At 34.9% G+C, this 15093-nt stretch overlaps 1 protein-coding gene across 5 annotated transcripts in view; it reads left to right on the top strand.

Annotated features, from left to right (window-relative positions):
* LOC106881110 (uncharacterized) overlaps positions 1-9551 on the top strand; it is a 90337-nt gene extending 80786 nt beyond the window's left edge. For all 5 annotated transcript variants that reach the window (XM_014931352.2, XM_014931350.2, XM_014931349.2 and 2 more), the window contains one exon: positions 3132-9551. In XM_014931352.2, the coding sequence (XP_014786838.1) occupies positions 3132-3342 (211 nt within the window). In that variant the 3' untranslated portion in view covers positions 3343-9551. The remainder of the gene's footprint in view (positions 1-3131) is intronic.
* Positions 9552-15093: the final 5542 nt, after the last annotated feature.

Raw genomic sequence — 15093 nt, 5'->3', positions numbered from 1 at the left:
ATTGAAATAATGATGATGATAATGATATGTGTGTGTGTGTGTGTGTGTGTGTGTGTGTGTGTGTGTGGTAGTTAGGGTATGTGTTTGTATTTATTTCACTTCTTGAGAACATATGACTATAGCACAATTTTAAGTAGTGTCAAGCTTTTCAAATTTATTTCAAATTTATAAATTGTCAGTTATCTTAACAAAATATGTAAACACTCCCCAATATTTGCTCTAATCAAACATTTCATATTTTCTTGATCCATCTTGATCTATTTTTTACATTGTGTTTTTTTTTTCATTTCATTTCAAACTTACTGTCATTTTGTTGACAATCATTTACTGCCTATATTCGGAATTTCATAATCACCATCATTGTTTAACGTCCGCTTTCCATGCTGACATGGGTTGGACAGTTTGACTGAGGACTGGCAAGCCAGAAGGCTGTACAAGGCTCCAATCTGATCTGGCAAGGTTTCTACAGCAAGATGCTCTTCCTAATGCCCTGTTTTAAAATGTACACTAACAGGTGATTGTGCTTGGTGTTGTGTTACCTCACTACTCATCTGAGGGGGTAATGTTGCTGGATTGACTGCTGTTTTAAATTTTCAATACCTCCATTATTTTCATTTGACAACTGTCATGTAGATAGATCAATTCTTACAGAACATTTGTTACTTGAGTGTGAGATATTTTGACAGAATATTTAATAATAGGTGTTGCTGTCACTCTTATTGGTTATGGTTTTCTTACTGAAAAACTGATTATGGTTTTAAGGAGACCCTTCATGGTATAATCAGTAAATATATGATTCAACATATTTCTTTTCACTATAAAATGAGTCATTAATATGCAGGAAGAAGATGTAAAAAACAATTGTATTTTCATAAATGCAATATTTATGGTAAATTTGTCTGGTGTGAATAGAAAATAATAACTGTGGGTGAGACCAAACTATTGTGATAATTGCAGTAATTATTGTCATTTAACTGTTTCTCTTGTTAGACATGTTCCTTCATTGAGTTTCATAGAGGACAGTGAACTATGCCTATTCATAGAACTTACAGCAAGATAAATGCAGCCAATGTATGAAGAGCAATTTACTATATATTTTTACATAGAAATCACTATGAGAATGACAATGATATAAATAATGATGATGATAATGATGATAACTATAGGTTTTTCCTTATTATTGTCATCCAGGCCCATTCATTCAGACAATAAAATGTATACAAAGGTGTTACAAAATAGGTGGAGACAAATGAAACAGAATTATTTATACATAAACAAGGGGCACATTAAAAACACTAAGCAGTATATTGAAGCACGTTGATTTTCTTAATTTTAAAAAATTATGCTAAATAATCAAACATATATGTATGTATATATGTGTGTGTGTGTGTGTGTGTGTGTGTGTGTGTGTGTGTGTGTGTGTGTGTGTGTGTATGTATGTGTGTGTATAAATTAACAACTGTTATATCCATACATACATATATATATACATACTAGTTTTTATTTATGGATTAACAAGACAGCCGACGATTCTATGTGGAAAAATTTTCCACAATCCTCAAGTGATCCACTTGAGAATGCTGGTAATCACCTCTATTTTGGATGAGAATACATGAGGTTATGCTAGTATATGTAGGATTTCAAAATAGATACACAGATCAGCAGAGGTGACTTATAAGACTTTCTTAATAGTTATCTCTCTTGCATTGGCCCTGGATTTTTGCAAGAATTTACATTCATCCTAAATGATTAATTAATTTGTTAATTATCTTATGTCAGGACGTTCATGCACACTCATATATATATATATAACAACATGGTATATGTGTGATTGGTGTTTGAATGTGTGCATGTTTTATCATTTATGGTGTTTCACAGGTTTAGAACACAAAATTAATCCATGAAGCTGAAAGTTCACAAATATATTTCGAAGTTCATTTTCATATATTTTTATAAATCGTGTGATGACATGAGTATCTGTTGTGTATATGTTATATATTTGTATAGTTAAGAATTCCAATATGAGTTTCTGGGGTTTATCCCTGTAATATATATTATGCATGTAACTGATATTCAAAAGATTACCCAGATTGGGTAGGTGGCAAGGTGTGTGAGGGGTCATGCTTGAAGTTTCAAAGTTTAAATTGTTGTTTGTGCTTGTAAAAGAGGTTTCTTCACTAATATTCAAAATTTTCACTGCTGATGTTATATTTAATTTCTCTGTGATACAGAGGCTATGTTTTCCCTCCTGTCCTCTATATTTACTGACTATATGATAGTCCAATTTACATGGGGGGTTGTCCACAGACTCCTCTCTTTATGTGTATATATATGTATACATATCTGTTTTGTTGAATTGTACTGTATAATACTGAATGTTGTAGTGTAACATTAAATGGTACTGGCTAGTGCAGAAAGGCATTTAATGCTACAATGTAGTAGTGAAGAACAGTACTAAATTGTATTGAATGTTTTGATCAAATTTTTCTTTTTGCACATTATTGACTGGTATGTAGAAAATGTTTGAAACATATGGCAGTGGGTAGTAGTAGTAGTAGTAGTAGTGGTAGTAGTAGTAGTAGTAGTAGTAGTAGCAGCAGTGGTGGTGGTGGTGGTGGTAGTAGTAGTAGTAGTGGTAATAGTAGTAGTAGTAGTAGTAGTAGTAGTAGTAGTAGTAGTAGTAGTAGTAGTAGTAGTAATAAGGACGGAAGGGATGAAAGTTGTGGTAGTAGAAGCAGTGGTACAGAGCTCGAGACTGTGGTGATGTTAGTTTTAGTAGTTGTCATGGTAGTGTGAGTATTTTTAATGAAAGTAGTTGTAGTATTGACCATGAGGTTAGTGGTGGTTAGTATTAGCGATGATGGTGATAATTGTAGTAGTGATAGTAGTGTTGATGATAATTGTGGTATAAGTGCCTGTGATGGTGACAGTAAAGATTGTTATGATGATGATAATGATGATGATGGTGATGATGATGACGATGATGACGACGATGATGATGACGACGACGACGACGACGACGACGACGACGATGATGATAACGATGATGATGATGATGATGATGATGATAATGATGACAACTGCCATATAATCGCTAACATTTATTCCATTTTCCTCTCCCTCATTAACAGCCGTCTACGAATGTACAGTGATGACCCTCCACCCTATGATGTGGTCATGAACCAAGATTATGTGGTCAGTGAGACTGTCACTGAATCAATGGCATCAGAAGAGACCGCAGTCAACTTGGATGAAGAGGAGGCATTCCAGAGTGCTGATGAAGAATGCTGCCTGGAAGCACCACCTTCCTATGATGAATTTATGAGGACTTCCAGGTTATGAGGTCATGGACAGGCCTACCCATTGGTGGCCTCCTTTCTCATTTGGCATTGCCCTCACCCTGCATGGCATGGCAAATTCCTCTTCCCATCACCACTGTCTATTTTTTTTTTTTTTTGAAGAGGAATGTTCATTGTTGCTGAACCCTCTCATTCTCTATCCACTCTTTGTCCTCAAAACCCCTCTCACATACATCTGATATATTCTCACTACTACTTCAAGGTGTTTCTGGTAAGTTCTACCTGTTTATCATATGACAAAAAAAAATGGAAACAAAAATATACAGAAACAAAAGAAAACTAAGTGAGGATGGAGTAGGGTATTCCAGAATTTTATGCATGGAGTCTTTTCATAGCAGTAAGCCATGGTCTCTATTGGGCTGCAGGAAGCCAGGAACTATAAGTAAACAGGTGTGTACACATATGTGGACACCAGGTAAGTAGTTAGGCTGTAAGGTAGACATGGAGGACTTTCAGTAAACTTAGAGGCTATAAGCTTAAACTTTACAATGACACATCTATACATACACATGCACCAAAACTAACGGTTATAAGCTTGTTCTTTACATATGCAAATACATGTATGAACTCATCACAGAAATCAAAGCTATGGTTTGATACTTTTATAGCCACACAAACACACTGACACTGCTAAAAGTCTATGGATTTGCAATTTCCACATTATTTAAACCAGTTTTGGTTGATATAAACCCATATCATTTTTTTTACTGTGTACAGGGCCCATATTTAGTAGAGTATTGGGTATAGCTCAGTAACTTGATTCCAGTATATTACTGGTACTTATTACAGTAAAGTATCTAATACTTTACTGTCCCAGCCATCTTCACCACTGCCCTATTTTGTAACCAATAGAGGTGAGTGCCAGGTAATCAAAGGTAAGATTTTCTTGAGTTGAATCCTGTAACGTGGGTTTGGGCTTCTCTTCACTTCTATGAAAGAGCTGAGTGGATAAGGTATTCAGCTACCAGATCATAGTTCAAACCAATTAAAGCACATTAGTGTCTTTATGGTTGGAACGTTTCATTCTTTATTGACTCAGTTTACTTGGGTGCAGAGTAAATAGATACCAGATCTTCAGGTAAAGTTTATCTGTGATTGACTGGTGTCCTGTTCAGGGCCCCTTATACATTTGTTGCTAATGAAACCAGAATTTAATACCATTTTGGCCTACTAAATTATGCTGAGATTGGGGAAATTATCAATACACAACAAAAGGCTGCTAGTCACCTTAGGAAAACGCATGAATGTCACTTCCAGCCATCTCTTTAAAATATCTGGCCTTAGTTTGCAGTCAAAAGAAACCAATTCTGAAAAGCCTACATTATATTTTTACAATAATATTCTAAATCTATCATTGGTGTTTCAATCCTTGCATCTATCTACTACAGATAATTGTACAATGTTTCTAATAGTGATAAGGATTTCTGATTTGCCAAAAAATATACATATATATATTTTATAAGTAAACTTGTTTAAATTTTGGTAAATTTTCTTGTATATGTAAGTAAAACCTGGTCCATTGGTCAGTGAGGATTTTGTGAGTTGTGTGTTCATGAATATAAGATATAATTGTGGGTACTGTTTTTTTTTTGTCTTAAATTTACCTCCTTTATTCTTTGAGAGTCACTAACAACTAGCACTAAGTGTTTGTTTTCTTTCTTCAATTAAGAGGGAAATTTCAATTAATTAAAAAATTTTTTGCATATATCATTCAGTACATCAACACCTATTAGAACATTTTTAGAGTGCTGCATTTATTAAAATAAATGAAACTATATAATACAAAGAGTATAGTTGCAAAATTTATTATAGGTACTAAGCCTAAGTATTTGGATCTGTACATGCAGGGTCTACCTAAAGCAGCTCTAAGATGTCTCTCTAAGTATTAATCTTGCAAATAAAACCCCAACATGTGCAACTATTTTTGCTTCAAACCCTGCACTGAAAACATACATACACAGCAAAAACAAAAAAAGCAACAAAAAAATCTTCATCCTTCAAAATTCCTCTTTATCTCCAGCAGCTTCACTTCCATAAACACAAAGTTACCAAATGTGAAAACTTTTCTAAGCACTCTAATCCAACAAGATAACTGGTTTTAACGCTATTCCATCCATTACTCTTATACATTGTACTTGCAAGCTTGCTTGTATTCTCACCAAACCCTTCAATTTTTCTCTCTCTACAAAGATAATCCACCAATTGGTAGATTATCTTTTTGGTTTCAGTTAATCATCAGTATGGTTTCTGTAGAACCAGACTGTCAGAAACTCGGTCTGTTGTGTTTTTCACTAGTAGTTCCCTACTCTTTAGAACTTCGTCAAAAGTAATATAGTTTATCCTTGATGTCAGAGAAACCTTCAACCATGTCTTGTATGAGAGCCTCATAGCTAAGATGCCTAGCTATGGACTCTGCCTGTCTCTTAAATCTTCCAAGTATCTTATCAGATTATTCAATTGCAAGATGCTCTACATTTTATCAGCTCTAATAGACAACTAGGCTTTGTTATAACTCTTAAATTCTTGGAGAGATGACAACCTGAACTCTTTCAACAGCTCAAAGACACAATTACTTTGCATATCTTTGAAAGAGTCCTACAAAACCGCACATGAATAACTTATAACTAAAACTCAAAAGTCTAGCCTCACAGTCTCTGATAACATTCCCAAAACTGCATCAAAGAGACTAGGCTTTCTGTTCAGGACCTCAATATACTCCGGTCATAATTAGTTTCTGCCACCATAGAAAGCTTAAGTAGTACAAACATTACAGTACTATTCATGTATGGTACTCTGATGCTAAAAGAAGGTTATTCAACTGATTGATAAAGATTCACACACTGACATTTTACAACCAGGCTCTCTTAATATAAGCTGCTCTGTTCCTCTCATTATTTCTGCTGTATCTCATTCTCAAACCTTACTCTAAGCTCTTCACCCAATCTTCTGAAAACAAAACCATAGGCAGAGAGGACATACAGGACATTCTTCCTCCCTATGGTTCAGCTGATAGAAGGCAATGACACATAAAATAACGTAATCTTACATACACCTACATTCTGAGTTCAAATTCTGCTGAGGTTAACTTTGTCTTTCATCCCTCAAAGGTTGATAAAATAAGTACCAGTAAAGTTCTTGGCTCTATTCAATTGACCAATCCTCTAACTTAAAAAGTTGCTGACCTTTTTCTTAAATTAGAAGAAATTATAAGATGGTTAATTTGCAGAATCAGAGTGTTGGACAAGAAATTGCTTAGCAGTATTTCTTCCAGCTCTTTATGTGCTGAGTTCAAATGTTATTGAGGTTGGCTTTGCCTTTCATCCTTTTGGAGTTGATAAAACAATTTACCAGTTGAGTGCTGAGATTGTTGTAATTAACTTTCCCTCCTCTCAAAATTGCTGTCCTTGTATCTAAGTTAGAAAGAATTATTATTATTATCATCATCATTATTATTATCATTATTATTATTATTATTATTATTATTATTATTATTATTATTATTATTATTATAGCCTGAACAGGATAAACTACCCCTATTTTGCAGAAAAAAGTGTAGGTGGTTAGTCTCATAGCTGGCCGCCCACACTTTTTTCTGCAAAATAGGGGTAGTTTATCCTGTTCAGGTTATATTATTAGCATTATCATGCGATTGGGAATTTAAAATCACTTCTTTAACTTTCTAAGACATCTCAACGCTTCTAAAAGCAAACTTTGTTTGTTTGTTTGTTTACATTTATCGTAATTTGAATTTAACATTATTATTATTATTATTATTAATATTATTATTATTATTATTAATGCAGCGAGCACTTTGTCCACCTTTATGTTCTGAGTTCAAATTCTGCCAAGGGCGACTTTGCCTTTCATCCTTTCAAGGTCGATAAAACAAGTACCAGTTAAGCACTGGGGTTGATGTAATCAACTTACTTACCCTGTCTCCCCAAATTGCTGGCCTTGTACCAAAATTTGAAATCATTATTATCATTATTATTAGCTGGCAGAATTGTTAGAGCACCAGAAAAAATGCCTTGTAGTATTAGTTCTGAATTTTTACATTCTGAGTTGAAATCCTGCCAAGATCAACTTTGCCTGTCATTCTTCTGGGGTGAATAAAATATAATGTTCCAATCAAGTACAGGGGTCTTGATATTGACTAACTCCACTCACCACAAAACAATTATTGTTATTATCATTATGACTTCTTCAAAACATTATCATCATGTACTAATTAGAAATCATTAGCATGCTGACAAAATGCATACCAGCATTTCTTCTAGTTCTTTATTATCTGAGTTCAAATCGCTTTAAGGTCAAGAACTTTACCTTTCATCTCTCTGGGGTCAAAAAATAAAGCAGTAGTCAAGTACTGGGCTTAATGTAATTTACTAACACCCTCTCCCATCAAATTACTAGCCTTATGGCAAAATTTGAAACAATTATTAGGGGATTGACTTTGCATTTCAACCTCCTGGGGCTGATGAAATAAGTACCAGTCAAAGATTAGAGTAAATTTTATTGCCTATACTCTTCACTACAAATTTGATGGCTTGTGCCTATGTTAGCATAGGGAGCTGGTGGTATGTATAGTAATGTACAGAATGAAATACAATGCAGCATTCTAGGGTTTATAAAATAAGTACCAGTCAGATTCTGGGTCTACTTAATTCACCTTTCCTCAAAGTTTCTGGTTTTATGCCTACATTAGAAGTCATTGTAGTTGATTTGCAATTAATATTAAAAAAAAAAAAACAACTAGTAATAGATATTCATTATGATTATAATAATAATAATTATGACTTATAACATAAAGGAAAAGAAAAGGATGTTGCGATGATGAGATTTGCCAGTTTCAAAAATAAAAATAAAATTTACTGCCACTAGTTGGAATTGAACTCTTGTCAGGCTAAAAAAATGTAAGCCATATTATGAAACTATTTATTGGATCAGATGTCTTGATTGATTTCTTATGTAGGCATGAGAAAATGAAACTTTGTATCATTGCTGATCTCTGAAACTGGAGTGAATATCAAATTTGATTCTGGTAGGATTTGAACTCTGAATGTTTTGTTCATTTCTTTACATTCAACCACCACGATGAATTATGTTAATAATAATAACAATAATAATAATAATAACAATAATAATAATAATAATAATAATAATAATAATAATAATGTTAATGACATCTCCCATCAAAGATGACATATGAGTCTTCTGTTTGTGCTGGATGACCTTCACAGATGCTTTGTTTATAGTGATCAAATGTCCCTACATCGAAATGACATTGCCTGTACTGGTGTACAAGTGTCAAAATGATCACAGAACAGTATGAAATGAAGCGTTTTGCCCAAGAACACAGCCCACCATCCTGTCTGGGAATTGAACCCACGGTCTAGTGATTGTTAGTGCAACATCCTAAGCACTAAGCCAATAGTAATAATAATAATGATGAAGAGGAGGATGGTAATAAAGGGTTTTCTTTTCATAAAGTACAAAAGTTGTGTATTTTGGTGAGTAATGGGGATGACTTTCTCAAGGGTATTAATAGCATAAGTAAACTCAAAAGAGCTTTCACCAGGCATTTAAACCTCATCCCAATCTCAGCTTACCCCTTGTCTGTAATAACTACGGAACTGAGGAATATTTTAAAAGATGTGAAGTTAGTCTTAGAGTGAGAATAGTGAGAAGTTAGAGAGAAAGACTGGACATGGGACACACACTATTGAAATAGTCATTGTCTCTCTCTCTCACCTTTACCAATGATAGCATTTCATCTCAAGTATTATTAACCTTATCTTTAAAGTGTATATGTATTTATATTTACACCATTTTGACTGGTTTGATCTCTGATCATCATCAGGTGTCTTCTCAGATATGTATATAGCCACTGACTGGTTTTTTGATAAGGAACATTTATTTCTAAAATAAAATCACTGGTTACTATGATATAACATAATATGATATTGTAAATATTTACTGTAAAGATGAGCTTCATAGTCTGAATAAATTATAATCTTCTTACTAACAAATCATTTAAGATATTTAGACATTTAATAAATACTGAAATAATTGATAGAAGAACAACAACAGCCGAACATTTAACAATTCCTCTGTATTTATATGAACTGAAAATTAAATACTTCTCATATTGTATCGCAAATATATTAAAATCTTTTTAAAGTTTCACTCAAAAATATTGTTTCTTATATTTAAAAATACATTATTTTCTTCTTGGTATTGTGCTTGTAGTTATGACAGAAGTTGTTTTATTATAAGCTTTATTACATTGCTGAAATCTGATTCTGTTGTATCACATTCTACACTGTGATAATACCCCACAAAGCTCCCTAATTGCATTAAGTGTCCGCTGTGTAAAAGTAGAATTTTTTTTTTTTTTAACCTTAACAGCGAGATGACATTGCAATTGACATGTGTCAGCCTTCTGAAGTAATTTGTCGTTGTTGAGGTAGCTGATCATAGCTGATCAAAGAAACACTCAATAAATATCTCTAGACTTGATCATGCCCTATGTTTGCATTGTGAATTATTTATGTCTACTCTTCCATTGCAAACAAGCAAACTTGTCATTATATTCAAGTAACTCAACTTCTACCAAAGGATTATTTTAGTTTCAGCTCATATGGATTATATAAGAAAACGACAATGAGAAATTAACCAAGAATTTTGGGAGATGTTGACTGGAGAACAACAGTGCCTAAAAATAAAAGTATAAAACAAACCTGAGGAATCCTATTGGAGCAGGTGAGAGCAGAGATCAATTGAGTGAATTGGTGAAGTACTCCAAAAAGTAAATCTTTCCGACTGGATTCTAGACGATTCCATGATTTGGGGTCAGTAGTATTGACTCCCATGTTGCCTGCTATGTCTTCTTGTTTTATTCACTTTCTCCAGTGTTGTATGAGATGATTTTATTTTACACAATTCCTTGTTGATTTAGAAAACTTCTCACTTTCTTGGACATGAATTGAGCTCTTTTATTTACTGTGGATAGCAGCAGGACTTCCAAAAAGAGAAGATAGCCTTCCAGGTGTTGAACTAGAATTTTAGAAGTGATAGCCATGCAAGGAAACACAAAAGGGTAACTGATTATGCATCAGATATATCTGATTCAAGATACTGACTGCTTAAGATACAAAAAATTCAGTGAGCCATAATTGAAAAAAAAAATTAGGTCATAGAAGCACAATTTGGTTGTCATAACAGGATTTAAGAATATTCTTAGTTGAAGAAGAAAGATTACTTTCTTTTACATAATATAACATGTGTCTCACACAAGAGTAACATTATAAAGTAACACTATTCATCATGAATGATGTCTTGCAAACAACTTGCACATGCAAGTGCTACCAGTCGAAAACTCCGCATACCGGAAGCCAGCAAGTGTATTGGGTCATCAGGAGAGAATAAGTGCCGTTTTGGGGCCTACCTCTCGATGGCATCAATGTGCACCGGCCCCCCCCCCCTCACTGATATGAGGCCCCGCTTGCTAGATCAACTGGTTATTAAAAACAAAGCTCAATATTTCTCTAGCCATTGCTCATCGTCTCTTTTTAACCAAATCCAGTGGCTAACCTTCTCCACTGTAGTTTGGATATCAGTCAAGGTGGTATTTACTTTACGATGAGTTAGGCCTAACGATAACAGCAGTCGTCTCACACTGTATCCTACAAACCCTCTACATTCAACTTCGATTGGAAAATACGTTAAAGAAATTTTTTATTCTAGTTGCGTCGAGCAGCTATTTTGGGACAAAGAATCAGCACACATATTCCATTTTCCACATTGATAACAACATGGTAAAATTATATGAAGATGGCTTGATTCCCGAGGGTAGAATTTTGTTATAATTATTTTGCATTAATGGGATTTATCAAGTATAAATCGAACACTGGTGGTTTGTAATAAGAGTAAAGCACCTTTCCAGCAGGGAGTGTTTCTATTTATGTAAACTGTTTACCCTTTGTCATTCCAACCCATCACAGACTGCTCTTGGTACTATGATAAGAGCTTTCTCTTTTAATGTGATCTGAATTAAACCTTCCATCAAAATTTCATATTTTGAAAAATGAATTGAAACAAAGGCAGTGTATTTCAGCAGAAATATTGTAACAAAGACATTAAACAATTGAAGACATTTCATCAAGGCTCTCGCTTTATCTGGAAACTGTGTTGTTCATTTATGGTAATAGACAAGCAACTCAATGATCTTCTCAAGTTCCTTTTAAGAAGCAAGAATTTTAAGACATCTGAGTGGAAGCAACCTGTCAGGAAATGGAGTAATTCTGTAATCTTGTATACAATATCCAAGGAATTTTGTTTGTTCATCAAAAACATATTTTATGATAACTCGGGTTACAGTAGATCTTTAGTACTTGATGAAAATGCCTTTAGATTGTTCTTGTGAACTTTCTAAGAGTTAATGTACATGATAAGGCAATCTACATTTGAATAGATAGGCTCAAGGTTATTCAGAGAGATAATTCAGCCCATAACATACTCCAGAATACATAAGGCCAAATGGGAGTTTGTATACTAATACAATTGTCTCAAGATATCAAAATCAGTGTCAGAATGGCCTTTAATCTCCAGTATCTGTTAATAGTAGGCATGTTTCATGTCAAACTTGCTAAGATATAAATGTTACAGTATAATATGTATTAATTCATCAATGATAGAGACTGGAGAAATGTTTGAAAGCTGATAGAACAAGATATCGTATCTAATTTTCTTTTTTGGATTTTACTATGAACTGAGCTCCCTATGGTGAGTTACTGAGTTTTATTAAACCTTTTTAATGATTATAAAAGTGTGGTCAATAATGTAAAATAACTTTTGTGGGGTAAACAGGAGAAACATGATGATGATAATGAAATCCATCAACAATCATTCTTATTTCTTTAATGAGTTGACTGTGAAAGATAAAGATGAAATAAGGGATTCAAGGATTCAACATAGAGTGAAGAAAGCAGCAGTGAGTAATGAAATAAGAAACTTGTAATAAAAAAACATTCAACACTGATCATATTTAGGAAGGATGGTTTCGAGCAAAAATCATAACATGCAACAGAGCATGTGAGGAAAATTAAAATTAAAATAGTCCGGAAATCGCGATACACAGATATTGTTTTGAGCTGAGTGGGGGTGCTAGATTCCCTTGTTCGAAAATATAAGGACACAAATCATGTCGGATAGCTAGCTGGAGATGATGTCTCCTGGGGCTAAATTACAGCAACATTCGTCCTAAACCAGGACTGCCATGTTATGTTGGCAAACAATCTTTACTACGGATTTCCTTTGACCAGTTGCTCATCCTATTGCAAACTCTGACCCATTTTCAAGCAATGGAATATTTCCCCCATGATCAGACATGTTTTCCATAGAAGACTGGACAAAAATAACATTGCTCTTATGAAGACAATGTTCATTTATATCCATCATGTAGCATCAAGACAAAAGTACACACAAACACACATGCATACATACTTACATACAACATACATACGTACAGACAGACAGAGAGACAGGCACACACACACACATACACACACACATGCATGCATACATACATACATAAAAATGGACCCCCCCCCCCCATTGGTCATGAATGATTATGGGATTGCACCTAGAATGTTTCCCTCCAAGGCACAAGTCCAGGCAAAGTTGTTTATGGAAGACCAGCAGTCGCCCATGCATACCAGCCTCCCCTCTCCACACCACCGATGTTATCCGAGGGAAAGTCAAAAGCTGATACAGCTTGGCACCAGTGATGTTGCAACTCATTTCTACAACTGAGTGAACTGAAGCAACATGGAATAAAGTATCTTGCTCAAGAACACAATACACAACTTGGTTTGGGAATTGAACTCACTACCTCATGATTGTGAGCCTGACACTCTGACCACTGAGCCATACATGCATAAATACGTATATGACGAGTTCTTTTAGTTTCCATCCACTAAATCGACTCACAAGACTTTGGTCAACCCTGGGCTACAGTAGAAGACACCAAAGGCACTGCACAGTGGGATTGAACTCAGGACCACATGGTTGGGAAGCAGGAAAATATCATGATGCATGCCCTGGGAAAATCTCTCATCTCTCTAGTCATAATGATTTTACAATGCTATTTGTAAGCAAAAGGTGACTCACAGTGATAGCTCAAATTAATTGTTTGAGAATGTATTATCTGCAATGTAATTGGATCTGAGACCTATATTCTGTGCAATACTTAACCAATCAAAATACAAGACTTGACCAAATGTCTCAAATGCACATGATAGATCAAATGACCAATCATTAAAGATTAACATGTGGAACCCATTTGTGAATATAAAAGGCTAGTCGACTCCAAAATGCCATAATAGAAATTTGTCTTGCTACAATATGGTCCCCTCTGTAAGGCAGTGAGCTGGCAGAAACGTTAGCATGCTGGGTGAAATGCTTAGTAGTATTTCGTCTATCTTTATGTTCTGAGTGCAAATTCTGCTGAGGTCGACTTTGCCTTTCATCCTTTTGGAGGCGATAAATTAAGTACCAGTTGCGTTCTGGAGTCGATCTAATCGACTGGCCCCCTCCCCCAAAATGTCAGGCCTTGTGCCTAAAGTAGAAAAGACTGTTGTCCCCTCTGTAAAATACTCGTTTAAAATCTAAAATACTCGTTTTTAAATGACGTTTTGTAGAAACATGTTTTTGAGAGTGTAGATTACGTAATATTAGTTAATATTTCAAACAAATTTATTGAAAAGAAAGAAAGAATGAAAGAAAGAAAATGTTAAAGTGACCGAAATTGATGGAAACAAATTCGGATGGAAATGAATGATTCCAAACTCCTTCTTCATCCCAATTTTTTTCAAAATTTTATCAACATAATCGTAATTCACACGTTTGGAAACTATCTTCAAAATTACATTAAAAAAAATACGCGTTTTCAGAATGTTTTGTCACTGAAGTATACAAGGGAGATAATCTACAGAAAGTAACAATAATGAACAGTTATTTCCCTTAGAATGCATTTTAATTTTATTGTTCAGGGTTGAACCCGGAATTAAACGAAAGAAAGAAAAAAGAATTTGTGTGGATGCAAAGCTTCTCTAGGATATGTACCTTACCCGCAGGTTTTCAAACAAGTACACAAAAGAAACTAATATGTGTACAGAAAATTTCCAGCCGAACATTATTTGAACCCGCGTATCTACAAGTGTGAGTGTGGAGGCACAATGGCCCAGTGGTTAGGGCAGCGGACTCGCTGTCATAGGATCGCGGTTTCAATTCCCAGACCGGGCGTTGTGAGTGTTTATTGAGCGAAAACGCCTAAAGCTCTACGAGGCTCCGGCGGGGGATGGTGGCGAACCCTGCTATACTCTTTCACCACAACTTTCTCTCACTCTTACTTCCTGTTTCTGTTGTGCCTGTAATTCAAAGGGTCAGCCGTGTCACACTGAATATCCCCGAGAACTACGTTAAGGGTACACGTGTTTGTGGAGTGCTCAGCCACTTGCACGTTAATTTCATGAGCAGGCTGTTCCGTTGATCGGATCAACTGGAACCCTCGATGTCGTAACCGACAGAGTGCCAGCAACAAGTGTGAGTTGAACACACTGATTTTTTCCTTATGGATTCATTTTTAATTTCCATTTGTACGTCTTGCTTGAGTTTTTCATTGCTTGCAAGGGTCGGATGAAATTTGTTGAGGCAGATTTTCTCCAGCTGGATG

The sequence above is a fragment of the Octopus bimaculoides genome, chromosome 5 (assembly GCF_001194135.2).
Source record: "Octopus bimaculoides isolate UCB-OBI-ISO-001 chromosome 5, ASM119413v2, whole genome shotgun sequence".
NCBI lineage: Eukaryota > Metazoa > Mollusca > Cephalopoda > Octopoda > Octopodidae > Octopus > Octopus bimaculoides.
The sequence above is the reverse complement of the archived record's forward strand: the minus strand, read 5'-3'. Positions and strand labels throughout refer to the sequence as shown.